The sequence below is a fragment of the Macrobrachium rosenbergii genome, chromosome 14 (assembly GCF_040412425.1).
Source record: "Macrobrachium rosenbergii isolate ZJJX-2024 chromosome 14, ASM4041242v1, whole genome shotgun sequence".
Classification (NCBI taxonomy): Eukaryota; Metazoa; Arthropoda; class Malacostraca; order Decapoda; family Palaemonidae; genus Macrobrachium; species Macrobrachium rosenbergii.
This window is the reverse complement of record NC_089754.1, coordinates 22,085,928-22,102,905: the sequence shown is the minus strand read 5'-3', so window position 1 is coordinate 22,102,905 and position 16,978 is coordinate 22,085,928. Positions and strand designations below refer to the sequence as shown.

The window sequence follows — 16,978 nt, the reverse complement described above, 5'->3', positions numbered from 1 at the left end:
TCTTCATGAAAGCAAATAAGTCATTGATTTTGTCTACCTCCAGCATTCTGATTAAAACTCCTCAAAAGCATAAGGATGAAGAAATTTGTCACTCAAAATCCAGAGGGGCATTACCTGAAATGAAGGGTTTTAGGAAAAGAATGCAGAGGACAAAGTACTTAGGGTGATTCTAGTAATTTAGAAACAGGATTTCAGTTAAATTATATATGTGAATTCTGAGGTAATGAAAAAACGAAAGGACGAAGCCCTTCAGGATGTGATGAATTTAATGACAATTTAAGGTAGCTTTGTTTTTAACTTATAATTTGATGGATTATGTAAATATGAGGAATAACCATTGTCATTAAAGTATAATAAAAGTACTTTAATTAGCTCAAGAATAATTATGAAATCTTAAACAGTGCACCATCCCATTTTATTTTACATACTTGGCTGTACCTAAAAGAATAGCATTAAATTTTAAATAAAAATTTCAACAAATAAAAGGCATTATAGACTTGATTCACTAAACTAATTAAAACTTGAATAGCTTTTTCAAATTTCCTGAGCTGAAAAGCCGTATAAACTCAATTGAAGCTGATAATCTGTAAAGTAAACACTATAACTGAGAAGAGAATAAAGACCAGGAGTAGTATCCAATTATTTATTCGGAAAGGATGAAAATGCAAAGCATGCTCAGAGAGAGAGAGAGAGAGAGAGAGAGAGAGAAGCAAAGCAAAGGAAGTATGGATGGTAAATATAAAGGCCATTGAAATTAAAGCACCGTGTTTTATGAAAATTTGTATAAGGAAGAGCCTGCTGCCTTTAAAATGATTGAAACATTTATTGAAATTGTTTACACGGTTACCTGTGGCGATTGGAATGAAAGGTTAATAGCTGAAATAAGAGAAGCAGACACATGGAAAATCTGGCTAGAACAGGATTTGATAACTGTTAGTTAAGTTTTATACGTGTGATATAAAATAAATGTATCTGAGTGGTAAGGCATTGATGTACTAAGCTTGATCCTTTATGAATTGGCTGACCTCATTTAGGAGGCCATTTTCTTCCATCAAGGGTTCACAACCCTTCTCTAGGTGCTGCTATACCTTGGAATACGGTGCATTAGTAACCCAAGACATTAGCGGTTCCTAGGATAGCCATGTTTAGGTGGTATTGGTATTTGCTGTCTACTACCACAGCAGTAGCAGAAAAGGTTGACTGGCTGACTTGGTGTGTACATACTCTCTCTCTCACACACACACACACACACACACACACACACACATATATATATATATATATATATATATATATATATATGATATATATATATATATAGTATATATATGCATAAATATATATATATATATATATATATATATATATATATATATATATATATATATATATATATATATATATATATATATATCAGGATGAAGAGGTAAAGGCATGTCTCTCAAAATAACAAGTTTATTATGCCGACGTTTCTCAATACACGATGCATCTTTAAGCCTGGAAAATGAATGCATCAGGTTATGTGAAACTTCGTCATTATAAACTTATTACTTGTGAGAGACATGTGTTTACCTCTCCATTCTGTGACCTTTGTCGGGTCATATATATATACTGTATATTATATAATATATATATATATATATATATATATATATATATATATATATATATATATATATATATATATATATATATATATATATATATATATATCGTCACTATTGTCGTCAGTTCCCACTCTCCCGGGAGTTCGAGCTCCCTAGTGGGGAATCACATATCAGTTAAAATTCCCCTTCGTTGTTATTCTCGAGGTAGATTGAGTCTGATATACAGCACACCGACATTTGTAGCTTGATGTTTGTGAGTATAAAGATGTCGGGATATATGTAGCAAACATTCATAAAAAATATATATATACAGTATATATGTATAAATATATATATATATATATATATATATATATATATATAAATATATATATATATATAAATATATATATATATATATATATATATATAAATATAAATATATATATATATATATATATATATATATATATATATATATATATATATATATATATATATATATATATATATATATATATGGTTATCACCAAAGATGAAATCCCCAAGAACAGATATAAGAATTAATGCTGAAACAGTTAAACAAACCGATAGTTTTAATTATTTAGGATGCACTGTCACAAGTGATGGAAAATGCGAAAAAGAGATCAGGAAGAGAATATCCATGGCAAAAGATGCATTTGGTAAGATCAAGAAATTAGTCACCAGCTCGAGAAATCTATGAATCTAAGGAGGATGTTTGTGAAATGTTTTGTTTGGTCTGTATTGTTATATGGCTGTGAAACTTGGACCTTGAGGAAGGCAGACGAGGAGAGGTTACAGGCTGCAGAAATGTGATTTTGGAGAAGGATGCTGAAAATATCATGGACAGAAAGGAAAACTAATGAGGAGGTATTAGAGAGAGCAGGCGTTGAGAGAGAACTTTTGGCTTCAGTGAGAGGTAGACAAATGAGGTTTGTGGGTCACATAGTGAGAAGACAAGAACTAGAACATCTCTCTCTCACTGGTAAAATCAATGGAAGTAGGCCGAGAGGAAGACCTAGACAAAAATATATGGATGGATTGGTGAGAATGACTGGAGGAAGAATGTCTGGAGCTCAGTTGCTGCAGAGAGCCGGAAATAGAGAGGAGTGGCGAGCCATGATTGCCGACGTCCTTGGGGATATGGCACCTGGATGATGATGATGATGTATATATATATATATATATATATATATATATATATATATATATATATATATATATATATATAATAATGTATATGTATTATATATCTATCTATCTGTCTATATATATGTGTGTGTATGTGTGTTTGTATGGGTGTATATAAAAGCAAATGCGAGTGTATGTGTATATAAGAGATTTCAATTAGTAATTATACGGGAAACTGGATGGATGCTTTCATCTCGACTAGGTTGAAGAATACAAGAAAGAGAAGGAAGGAAGAAAGAAGGATAAGAAACTTGTGTTATTTAGAAGTTGTTTTAATATAACAGCAATTACTTTAGGTTTCTTATTTTATCGACACTGTAATGCTATCATTTAATGTATTTTATTTTTACCTTTTGTATCCCCAGCTACACTCCCCGCCCCTCAACGCACACACACAAACACACACACACACACACACACAACAGATGATAGGAATAGAGAAATTTGTTGAAGTGAAGAGGTAATTAGAGGAATAGAGGACCATGGTAACAAAGAGACATGTATCTTTACCAGGATTTAAGTGTATTTCACTCAATAAAGAGCACTAGTAAAAGTTAAGTAATAAAAAAACTAAGGGGTGTTTGCTTAGCTGATAGATCAGTTAATTGACTGTAAAACCATACCAGATCCATTATTCCTTTTGATTTCAGATCTTGATCAAATTGGGTAAACTTTTTCCCTTCACCTTAATTATCTGTAACCTTGAGCTACGTTTTTGAAGCCACAGACTTATTTTTATAACAAAAGGTTAAAATTTCAACTTCGGTATCCTTCTGTACGTATCTTACGGCCAAATCTTTTATAACTTTGAAGTTATATTCTGGTGTTCTCAAATGAGCTAACATTTCTGGAAGTTACTTAATAAAAATGAAGATTTTTAAAATTGTCCTTAAAAATCAAATGTTAGGCCGTGTGAGAATGAAGAATTGGTTGGGAGTTTAGTCTTAGATAGATTATGCAAGTATTAGCCCTTGCTTTAGATGTGGTTAAGTGCTGAAGGGTATAAGAGGCCTGGTGTTGACCTCTTGGCTCGTTCACTCAACCGAGACGAGAGAAAGAAAGCCTACATTTTGAGTTTCTGTAAAGTAGGATATTTTTCTTCGGCATTATGACTGGTGTATTAATTGTGGCATTAATCGTTTACTTAATAAACATACCGAATGTTTTTTTAAGTGTGTTGTTTCTTTCGACGGAAAGTATACCGTAAATATGTACAGTCTTCTTCCAAAACTGGAAGTCAGTATCAAAGGAGATGCAGAAAGTTGTATTGTTATTATTCGTAATTTTATTCTTGTCTCTATTCTTTTCACAATACACCCTTTTCCCCTTAGGAAGTGGTGTTGTGTGATTGATTTAAAAGCTTTTGGCAATATACCCGAGATTGCATTTTACATTACTTGGGTCAGGATATTTCTTTCGGTCCAATAATTTCTTGGTTATTAATATTTTACATTCCAAACTAGTTTGTATTTTCCATTAGCATAGATATATATTAATAAAAATAAGGGCATGGAGTTGTCAGAATTGCTTCAGCAGTTTTAAAGTTTTCTTATTATTATTATTATTATTATTATTATTATTATTATTATTATTATTATTATTATTATTATTATTCATACCGTAGCGTGGTAGTACCATCAGTGAACCTCACATGATGCACTGTAGGCATTACTTAAGGTTTTTTGCAGCGTCCCTTCGGCTCCTAGCTGCAACCCCTTTCATTCCTTGTACTGTACCTCTGTTCATAGTCTCTTTCGTCCATCTTACTCTCCACACTCTCCTAACAATTGTCTCATAGTGCAACTGCGAGGTTTTCCTCCTGTTACGCCTTTAAAGCGTCCTTTATTCTCAATTTCCATCTCAGCGCTGAATGACCTCATAGGTTCCAGCGCTTGGCCTTTGGCCTAAATTTTATATCCCAATTCCAGTTCCATATTATTATTATTGAGGTTCTTATACTCTCTGGACTTTGGCCTTGAATAACGCAGAGAATTCGAAGATAAGATGTCTGACATGGAACCACGGTATTATTGAAAATATTGTGAATCACAAACGCACCCTGATCTAGCAAAAACTGCTGAGAGAATAGGTTTCAGTTTTTAGGAATATATATCCGGTTAATCTTAATCAGTCACCTTGGTGAAGACATTTTCATCATTCCAATAGTTCAATTATTATCATTATATTTTAAGGGTAAACCAGCAAGTCTCCCTTGCAGAATATATCCATAAACAATTTGAGTGTAAGGTTATAAGAATTTTTTTAGCATTCCTCTTATTATTATTATTATTATTATTATTATTATTATTATTATTATTATTATTATTATTATTATTATTATTATTATTATATCTACCCGTAAGAGGGTTTGGTTCAAGGAAGCGTTGTCTTAGGGGCTCTTAATTATGCAGCGCTTTTGTTTTTATATGAGGTCGCTAAACCCATATTTCTGCTCCCACACAATTTGGCACAGAGAGCTTATGTGCCAACGGGGTTTGTGGCTTTATGTCACTGACAATTTCAAATATTAGTGAAACATACATTTACGTGGGAGGACCAGCTGTGTAGCGAACGTTTTATTATTATTATTATTATTATTTTTATTATTATTATTATTATTATTATTATTATTATTATTATTATTATTATTAAATGTGCTGGGGAATGAAGCAGCTTTGATGCTGTGAGTGTTCTTTCTTTCCTTTGAATTTTTGTGTAGAATATTCGGTATCTCTTCATAAATTGCAACAGTGACTTATTTCTTCTCCCAAAAAGTCTTTTAACTTGAATAGAAACTAAATTTTGTTCTAAGAAAAGAAAATGAAAATAGTTGTTGTTGCAGTTTCTGTACTTTTGATTTAGCAAAAATTTTACACACAAATAGTAATATCTGTGAAACCTTCCTTATTTTACAGGCTGGACTTAGAGGGCGGCATGGGAATGATGGGTGGCGATGCGCGGGCGGCGATAGCGGCGGCCAGAGAGGATGCAGACCGCGCACTCCGAAGGGAGAAAGCAGTCACCTACGAACTGGAGCAGGCGCGGCAAGCAATAACGAATCTAAAGGCAAGGGATATTGTCTTTGTTTAAGATTGATGCTGTTGAATTAAATCAGAAAAGAATAATTGATGTTCTGTGGAAAGATAAGCTATTTAAATAGGAAATAATAAAAATGGTGAATTGATTAAGAGAACATAATTTAATTAGATAATAAAATTTTTCGGTTGATATTTTATATCAATTTAAAAAAATATTGGTTATTTTAAGCATATTTCTTTATAAAAAAATTATCTGATATATTAGTTAATAAATATTGTCTTAAAAATAAGATGATCGATCGATTGAAAGATTTAATAAAAAATACATTAGCTGTTCATATATATATATATATATATATATATATATATATATATATATATATATATATATATATATATATATATATATATATATAAAAATTTATTTATTTATTTACTTTTTATTTCTTTGTTTTTACATATATGCCTATACGGCACACACACAGCTCATGAGGGTCGAATTAAATTTACCTTGGGAATAATTGACACCCACAGAGATTAATATTTATGATATGGCCTCATACCCAGACCAGGCTTCCTTCTTATGCCTTATTGGTTTGGAACTAAGGTGACAGTGGCTTTATTACTCGGCTATCAAGTGTTGCAGACTTAGTGTTCAGCTATCATGGAGAAGACGGGTGAATTTCGATTTTAAGTACAGGACCTGAATGTAACAGGATTATCCGCAGCAGATTCGAAATAAACTATACTATCTTTCTTGCAACATGATTTGATAAAGTCACTGTTACTCTAAGTCCAACCCAAAAGGGATACTTTCGAAATTTGGTCAGGGCAGGAACAGTGTTCACATATAATCCATTTTAGTGATATTTATTACAAGAATAGTATCCTACATCTTTTAAAGTGAGGACGGTTTTGTGTCATTCTTTAGAATATAACAAACGAGTCAAAGTTATACAATCGTTATGTTTTGGTTAAACAATAAACTTTTTAAGCCATTTACGATTTATATCTTTTTCATTCCAAGCAGTATATTGGAATTATAATTAAGTAAAGCCATTTCTAATCTTTTCTGTAATGTCCCTTTTTTCCGGGGTAGAGGTGAGGTGAAGAATGAGAGTAATAAATGTCTGAGGGTTGTATGATTTTATATCGGTACAGGAACATTGCTGTAATACTCAGGGAGGCAGGAGGTCTATGCGCATGCTACGTTCCATATTTCATTTTAATTGCTGACCCCCTAATTACATGAATTTAGAGGCCTTTATAATTAAAACGCACGCTTTTCTGCACCATCTCTAACATTTCCGCCTTTTATTTCACTCATTAGAGAAATTTGAGAGTTCTTTTGGCTTAATCAGATCGTAAATAAGTCAAGAATTAGGACAAGAACCGTAAAATTAACATTAAAATGTTTTCTAAATTCACACCACTAACGATTATCAGACGAAATCAGATGAACCGAAGTTCTCATCTAACTGAAGAATTTGAAAAATAAGAGACAAAATAATAGTAACATAGATTTTCTCAAATATTTCGAAAACTATTATCCCTGTAGCCGTATTGCCCATCTGTACCAGGAATCTTTTAAAAGTAATTAGAAATCTCCGAGGATTAGGAAATGAGATGTAATGAACAGTAAATTTTAGTGGCCTCTGCTAACTGTTGAGATTTTTATATATTCTAATCTCTATGTATCTTCTGTGGTTCTCGAGAAATAAATAAAACCAAATATGTCCGAGAGAGTGTCTTAATTAAAAACAGACGATTTTGTTTCATTTGGCAAATTTTGCAGCGCTTAGTATCATGAAGTTGAGGATTATCAAGTACAGTGCTCAAATTTTGCACGGTTACCATCAAGTTGAAAATTGTTTGTTTACCTAATATATACATTCTCAGATTAAAGGAATTAAAGTAACCTATCAAGAAATGAGGTTTGCCGAATTCCAGAAATATGTATATATATATATATATATATATATATATATATATATATATATATATATACATACACACATGTATATATATATATATATATATATATATATATATATATATATATATATATATATATATATATATATATATATATATATATGGACGTGTGTGTGCTCATTTGCCTATATATTAAAAACCAGGTTTTTACTAATTAACAGAAAATGAAATAAGATATTGTTTTAAACTAATGCATAATCTTAACTATTATCAATTCTGTTTTAATTAAATACTTTAACGTTTCATATAAAACTGACCAATATATCTGTAAAAAAACAAATATGATTATTGCCATTCCTGGCTTTCAGGAAGCAGAGATAAATTTTTAGTCCTCAACGATCCAAATTTTCTTATACTGGGAAGTAAAAGTATTAACCCGATTAAAGTGATCATTAGAAATAATTCCACGGGTCTGACGGGATTTTCATAATACTTCGTAACAGCATCTGAAACTTTGCCGAAGTTAATTACCCAAAGTTTAGAGTGTACGTTGCAGTCTCTTGACGTATCAAAGTATGTATTTTGAATTTCTGTTGATCATCGTTGCAAACTCTTAAAGTTTTGAATTTTTGTGGGAAGTTTATCTTGAAGACCAGATTTTTGGAAACACCTTATTCATTAAACCTTTAAAGGTACCCTCGAAAGGAAGCTACTATAACTTTTACTTAAAAGCTAGTTAACCTCTTCTTGAAGAATTAAATTTGAGAAATTCTTGGTATCGCAATATCTGAAGTCAGTGGTAAATTGTTAGGGTGCATACTTATTAATTTGAAAGCCTGGTGTCTTGTTTTAATAACATTTTCTTTTTTGTTTATGCTATTAAATATTTGTTTTTAATAAAGTATTCGCTTTTTAAATCAGTACTTCATTTATTGATGAATTAGGGGTCCTGGAATCAGAGTTTTTTTTTTTTTAGTTTTTTTTTTTTTTTAAAGTTTAGCCTTCCAAAACAGTGAGCTCATATCCTTTTAATCTGAAGATTCGGATAGGATTTGTAATTATCGTGTAAAATCATTGGGTCTTATAACTGAACACCTTAAAAGCAAGTTATCGATTTCGGATTGCAATTATATAATTCTCAAATAATGAGTTAGTTAACCTTTGAAGTCTCAGAATATAATCGTTGCGCAAGAAAGGAATTTGTCCTAAGAAATTTTATAGAATGCTTTTGAAAAGTCTGTCAGACTTTAAACTTTAAGAAGTCGCGTGTAAACAACATTACATAAAAAGCATGCAGATAACGCATAACTTCTCCAAAGCCAAAGGAATAAAAGAACATCCTTTACCAGTATCCAGATCTGGATCATAGTTCTTGCAGCACTAAGGTCTTCTCTAGTAATGCCGAAGGCTTTACCTTCTAAAATTTTAATTATTGTCTATCTAAAGCTATAGAATCCCATCTCTTCAAGTCGCGTGTCTTCGTCTAGTTAAATTTTAAGGTCATCATCTTTAAAGTGAAGACTTACTTCTTAAATCTGAATTCTGTCTAGTGAAGAATAATGTTATTTTCAAAGCCCCTTGAAGTAAATAAACTTTCTCTTTAGAAGTACACTTTCCGTAATTTCGGAATCATATGATGTCAGTTCTTTCAAAGTTCCACAAACTTATACTTGTGAAAATAGTGACTGGGTTCCAGAAAAGGAAAGAATAATATACTGTTCACATAAGTCGTTAACTGAGTAAGAATAGTTATTATTATGTTAGGATTATTTCATTCCTGTAAGCATAGTGGCCAAATACGTTAAATGAGATTTGCTCTGGTAATAACCTTGCTGAAGTAATTGGTGAAAGAATTTGCCCAGCCGTTGACATGAAAATATGAATTGGAAGATACCAGAAATGTGCTGGCGTTATTAAGATACAGAGAGAGAGAGAGAGAGAGAGAGAGAGAGAGAGAGAGAGAGAGAGAGAGAGAGATCTTATTGTAGTGGATGGGAACTCAAACAAATGGTCCAAGTGTGTTGACTTGGGGATCCACTTGTTCCACCTGGCCGTGGAACCCACCCTCGGTATTGACCTGAATAACGAGTTATCTGCAAACATACCCATCATTAAGTGGAGGCAAACGGCAATATTATGTTGGAGGAGCCAGCTGGATGCTTATTATCAGTTTGTATATGCATCTGCTTCTGTTATCGTGTGTAAGTGCGCTCACACACACACACACACACACTCTGTGCTATTCAGGTTTCAGGAATTAAATGAGAAAGTGTTTTTAGTTTCTTGTGTATAGTTTATTTTTTTTTATTTCGGTTCTTATTTCGTTTGTTAGGTGTGAAATGAATGTTTCTTGCTGTCTTTTTACTTAAAATGAATGTGTGTATATGGTGGCAATTTTTTTTATTATGGTATTAATAGTTTGAATGCCGTTTTGACGTCGTTTTGTTTGAATGGCAGTGTAGGCAGTGTGGGGATTGAAACTTTTTTTATATCGCAGTGGATAGCATTGGTAGATGTTGTTTCCTAAATCCTTTATGCTTTTTCAAATGCTTCCAAGTCTATTTGAGTAACGCGCGTCATTCGCGTTTTAACTACCCTGAAAGAGGACTGCCTTCCAAATTTTCTTCAGACAGCAAATTTCATTGACCACCATTTATCAAAGAGAAACCCCGGATATCTTACATTTTCCGAAAATATGGAGATTTTTTTACCTTGTCACTTTGATGAGGTTTTTATTTTTTATCTGACGTTCATGCTACTTCTTGCTTTCGCGTGTGCATTTGTTTACAGATAAATGAACTTACGTAAATATATATATTAAAAGTGTAAAAGGCAAAGTCCTCCTGGGCCTCTGTAGGCTCATAGGTCAGGCGCTGACCTCCTGTTTCTTAGGCCGACAGCCAGTGGGGGACAGGTACCTGTGCCTATGGCACGTGGCCAGTGTGTCACTAGGCCCACTGTTCAACTTCCCAGCCAGTGTTCCCAAATCTTCAGGAAGATATGCTAGAATTGTTGTGAAATTACGCTAAATAGACCAAAAAAAATGCTAGATTTATAATTGAATTTGCTAGAATTATGCCAGATTTTGGACTAATGATCAGCTAAACATTAAAAGGCTAGTGATTAATTAAAACAACAACAAATGTTATTTGGCATTTTAATATTGATCAGTTTATATTGAAGAGTAGAACAATGTTGCAAGCTAGATTTTCCACACACATTCCTCAAAATGAAAAAAAAATATATATATATTTATAATTCCTCTTAAATTCAGGTTCCAGCCTACAGACTTTATTATTTTTCAGAATTAAAATAAAATTAGTGTTTTTTTTTTGGGGGGATACAACCTGAAATATTTCTCAAAATAAAATGAAATTATTATCTTCAGTTAAAATAAATATCTAGCCTACTTACTGATGCCACTGTGGATATAATTATCCTTTGTACCCACTGCTTTAAGCATCTCGTTTGTTGGTTCAAACTTAACACATCCAGTTTTCTTTATTCTCTCCCCACTTACTATCTCATTGGCCAGGCTGCTGTTTTGCAGCCTGTTTCTTTTCTCTGTCTTTTTTAAGTTTACCATTGAAAATATTCTCTCACAGTCAGCATTTGACACAGGAATGGTTAACAGTGCTTTAGCAAGTTTGGAGACTAGTGGGTATTTTCCTGTTTGACATATTTTTGACAAAAAAGTTTCAGTGTCAATGGCAGCATTCTGTGAGAGAATATTCTGTGTATCATCACTTAGCATAAGTGTCTCGTATGGCTGATGACAATTAGGTAGCCTACATTCATTGAATGAATGCATTTAAATATTTTTTCATGTTCTGATTAAGCTGGAAAGTTGGAAATTATGAAGTCTGAGTTTGTCAGGAAGATTATGCTAGAATTATGTCAAACATTGCAGAATTATGCTAGCATTATGCTAAAAAATAAATTACGCTAGAAAAGATGCTAGACACTTAATTTGAGGGAAAGTCATGCTAGAAGCATAAAATTATGCTAGTTTTGGGAGCACTGTTCCCAGCCCGAGGGCTGGTACCTATTCTCCTGCTGGACCTCTCGGGTTTTTTCGAACCGTTAGGTTGACAGGCTGATGGATTTTGGCAGAGGCGCAATCCGAGCCATCAGTGAGCCGCGGGATTTGAACCCTGGCCCTCTCAACTGGTAGCAGAGAATCATACCACTGCGTCACCACACCATTATATATATATATATATATATATATATATATATATATATATATATATATATATATATATATATATATATATATATATATATACACATCTTTATATATATATATGTATATGTATATATACATATTTATATATATATGTATATGTATGTATGCATATATGTATGTATATATACACACTATTCACATATAATATATATGCATATATGTGTATGCATGTATACATACAGTTTAATATATTCATATATGTGTATGCTCTCTCTCTCTCTCTCTCTCTCTCTCTCTCTCTCTCTCTCTCTCTCTCTCTCTCTCTCTCTCTCTCTCTCTCTCTCTCTCTATATATATATATATATATATATATATATATATATATATATATATATATATATATATATATATATATACACATACAAATTTTAGTATTGGTGAGGTTAACGTTAAAGTTCAAAGGACTTTTTCGGAAGCGTGCACGCAATCGCAATATTTACAACGTCTTTTAATTGTTTTCCTTCCCCGCTGTTTTAGCCCTAAAAATTTAGCACTGCAGGGTTTCTCATCTAAAACAACATAACTGGTTTTATTTTTGCTCTCTGAAAAGTAAGTTTTACAAATGTGTCGTGTATTTATATGTATTATATTTATAGATATTTATATGTATTTTCTGATAAATTTCATAATTTCAGGGTCATCATGATTTCATTATGAGGGAAAGAGACGCCCAAATGGCGATGGAAAGAGAGAAACAGGAGCTGGAATGGCAGACCCGGATGGCTGATTTGGAAAACAGGTATAGTATAGAGAGAGAGAGAGAGAGAGAGAGAGAGAGAGATAAGAGAGAGAGAGAGATTAATTTAATTGGACCACAGTGGTAGACATTGCTGTGCTTTCAATTTCTTTTTAGGCTGTAGATAACCTAATTCTGGCTATATTAATGTGTGCAAACTGAAGAACGCTCACTAGTACTAAGAGTGAGGTAAGGTGAATTAAAAATATTGGGAACCATTAGGGTTGTGAAAAATGTTTTTTCAATGCTTGTTTTTTCAGGAAAACGTTTTTTTTCGTCTTTTTTCCTTGCATCCAATTTCTCCTTTTTTTGAAGACCTTGCTCATAGTTTCTATAGACTTAAGATGTTATTTAGGACTCACACCTTCTTCTAGATTAGAGGAATCAATGAAATAAGGATATTTTATTGCTATCTATTTTAATATGATTTTTCTCTTCTTTTATTGCTGCATATATATTGAGGTAGAATAATTTTCTTTTGCGTGATTGTTCAAGTATAGTCCGAGAGGTTACGCTAAACTGCAACCAACCCTAACAAAACATCACACGGACAATAATTATTGCGGTCTTTTGTTGTCATTCTCGGGGCAAAAACATTTGGCTACCTACCATAGGCTACCTTAGCTTGCTGATAGTCTACCGAAATTCTGATGATATAAATGTAGTTATGTACCAAAAACACTCATAATCTCAAGTGGGTGATGGTTGAGATACCGTTAGTTTTCCTTACTTTCCCTAGTTTATATTTTTCCCACTAATAGATTTTTCTTTCCAGTTACCCAAGCGCTAGGCATAATATAAGCACAGTTAGTCATTTTTTGTAGTTTAGGAAGCGATAGAATGTGAATAAATGTTAAAAAAATCTTTTTGGCCTGTTTTTTTCAGGCTGTGTTTTTTTCGGTTGCAACCCTAAGACCCATATCAGCAGGTGCCACTGAAAAGCAAATCGAGAAGCCCATAGGCCTCTGCTGCATTTAAAGATCTAAACTTTCTGCTCTTTCGATTAAATTGATTATCCTCTTAGTGACAATAGTTGTTATGGCATTGTCTCAAGAATGGAATGACAGGTATAATTCAGAATGCGTCTTGTAAGTGATCTCTTTGTTCCATGAATGGAATGACAAGTATAATTCAGAATGCGTCTTGTAAGTGATCTCTTTGTTCCATGACATCAGAACTTAAGACTTTTAGTTGACAGTTAAGAAACAACATGGACGCTCATTTTAAAACTAAAGTGGCTCTGTTGACCTAAGGTAACAGGTTATGTACCTGGTAGTGAGACGATTGTGTTGTTGCAATCAGGGGTTACAAAAGGCAAGAGGCTAGCAGCCCATCCCAAAAGTCTTGAAAACTGGAGTCTAACACTTGCCATCATCCCTTCTAAGATGCTACATAATTTCTTAGAATAAAAAAAAAGGGTAAAATTAAAGTATGCTGCTGTTTGTAGATGGTTTTATAGGACTGCAGTGCCGAAATGGTATGCTCATCCTTATGCCAGCGGATATTCTGTAGCTTAATGGGAATGTCTGAAATTTAATTGTGCCAGCGACTAAGCACAGCGCTTGTTTTTTATCTGTCTACTGAAATAAAACAAGGAGGATATGATATAATTTCTCACGATGAAAGAACGGAAGTCACAGTGTTGATATGAATATCAAGAGATCTAAAATAGACTAATTAGAGGCGAAGGCTGTTGAAGATATAATGTAAGTGTATTTGCTTGGTACTTTCAAGGATAAGGAGATCGATCAACATGATATTCTATTCTATTCTCACATTGCACTTCATTATGGCGCTCTGGTACTCGATGCATATTTGGTATAATATACTTTAAACGATCGTAGAAATATTTGGTATCTCAGTAAAAGATGTATTCTTCACAGTTCCTTGTAGGTTTTAGCGGGAAAGAAAATACTTAAAGAGTAAAGTGTGCATAGATTACGTTGTGTGCTTGAAGAGATTAGTGGCATTTGGTAGTTAAATCACAGTGGAACAAGTAGCAAATGGTCCAAAAATGTGACAGTAGACACCACCTTCAGTGTTTAGTAAAGATGGATACAATTTCTATGAATTTAGTGGATTTTCCATATATAAAGATTTTATTTGACGACTTCAGAGCAACAAACTATACTTGATAGGAAAATTTCTCGTTATATGCTCGTGAAAAATCTCTCTTTTTAAAAAACATCTGTATTTTCCGTTTCTCGGAATATGTCAAAGAATGTCTTGAATCATAGGAGTGGTTTTGACAGATTTCAAAGAGCATTTGGGAATACTGTGAGATTAGATAATACTTTCTGTGTGTGACAGAGAGGGAAGAAGTGAAAGAGAGTCTGTCATGCATTTCCGACTCTCAAAAAAATGACTTATTTTTTCTGCTCTTATACTTCTTTTTGAAAAACTTCACCATATAAAGTTCTTCTGTGAATCTCCCCCTTCTAACGTTTATGTATATCATGTATAATCTCGCTGTGAATTTTTATTATTCTCTGGATTTTAATTTCTCGTTTAATGGCTGTTGCAAGCCGGTTAAAGTTACTTATTCTTTTTATATAATTGTAGGAAACCTGTGAACAGTATAAAAACATCAGTAGGTTACATTACTAAAATTACATATCTGGTGAAAAGTGACCAGTAGATTCTATAATATATATATATATATATATATATATATATATATATATATATATATATATATGTATATATGTATGTATATATATATATATATATATATATATATATATATATATATGATACACCTCTCAGCCTCACGTTTGAAAGGTCCCTGGTTCTTTCTGGGTTTACATTACTTAGTCCATCGATGTAAATGAGTGCAACGTCTGGTACTCAGGAAAATGGGCGATAAGCCAGCAACCTTATACTTTAAGACTTGCTGAGTAACTGGGCTACTGAGTTTTCTAATATATTTTTCACTGGTATGCGTACCAGAAAGCCTAGTCTTATTTGTAAAATGTGTCAGTAGGTCTTACAAACATTATTTACTGTATCCTTCGGTGTATAAGAGCCCAACTTACCAGTGGGGTTGAAAGACCCATATAAATCTATCTCTTGATATTTTGTGACAATGGCTGCTTAAACAAATCTAAGTTTTCGGTCTCTGTTACTAAACAGAAAGGCATCACTAGTTTTTTTTATTGCTCTGATGTAATGACCTCTCAATTTTGTTAACTTTCTTCGACCATCCTCAGGTACAAAGCTCAAGTGCGAAGGGCAAACGACGAAATGGAGGTAATAACGGCCGAATGCGACATTTTACGACGAAGGGTCCAAGAAACGAGCGGGGCAGAGACAGGTCTCAGAGACCAGATTATGACGCTTCAGAGGGACCTGGATAGGCAGAGAAGGGAATGGGAGGTAAGCTGTTTCGTGAATTTACTATTTGTAGAGTTACTGGGAGAGTTATGCGATACTTTGGATGATGGCGTCTGCTGTCTGGGTTATATTTCACAGAATAGTTTATGAAGGTTTTTTGCTGTATCTTTAGGTTTAATACAAAATAGGTGTGGATATATCAAAACGGTAGAGGGACATGCTTTTGAAATTTTATTGCGATTTTCAGAAGTAGTTATTTTGCAAAATCAATATTCCAATATGAAGGTTGTTGAAAGAAATTAGTTGATATAAAGTTCCAGTGTAGGGAAAATGAACTGGTCTTTTAGGTTCTTTCTGAAAAAAAAAAAACATATGAGTTAAGAAAGAAACTTGTAAGAAGTTTTTAGCACACTTCTTTTCATCGCTACGTCCCAGAAAGTGTAAGCAATATGATATTGCCCACTTAATTGTGTAAACTCAATGGAAGCTAAAATCTAATTTGCAGCCAAGACAGCATGGCTAAGTAACACAGTAATGCACTGAGATCATTCTCATAAAATTTCAAAGCTAACTCACATCTGAGCTGGGCCTCTTGATAGTTTTTTGGGTTGGCTTATTGGCTGAAAAACGAGCTGTTCCCGAAATTTATGATTTCTTTTTAAAATTTTAACTAAACCTTTTTAGTTTTATGTTGAGAAGTGTTATTGTTTATCTCCTTCACTAGGTATCCTCAAGTATGAAAAGTGATTTTTGCTCTTAAAATAAATTCTGTTTTTATCTATAATCACAAATATATTCAGTTTTATAATTTACACATGGTTTGATATGAGGGACCATTGAGCACGAGACTGGAAATAAGAGATAATTCTTTGACTTCTTAAAAAAATGA

At 32.9% G+C, this 16,978-nt stretch overlaps 1 protein-coding gene across 9 annotated transcripts in view; it reads left to right on the top strand.

Annotated features, from left to right (window-relative positions):
* The window catches only part of LOC136845771 (trichohyalin-like), a 576,224-nt gene that overhangs the window by 215,198 nt on the left and 344,048 nt on the right, over nt 1-16,978 (top strand). For all 9 annotated transcript variants that reach the window (XM_067116039.1, XM_067116041.1, XM_067116040.1 and 6 more), the window contains exons 5-7: nt 5,714-5,864; nt 12,656-12,759; nt 15,966-16,131. In XM_067116039.1, the coding sequence (XP_066972140.1) occupies nt 5,714-5,864; nt 12,656-12,759; nt 15,966-16,131 (421 nt within the window). The remainder of the gene's footprint in view (nt 1-5,713; nt 5,865-12,655; nt 12,760-15,965; nt 16,132-16,978) is intronic.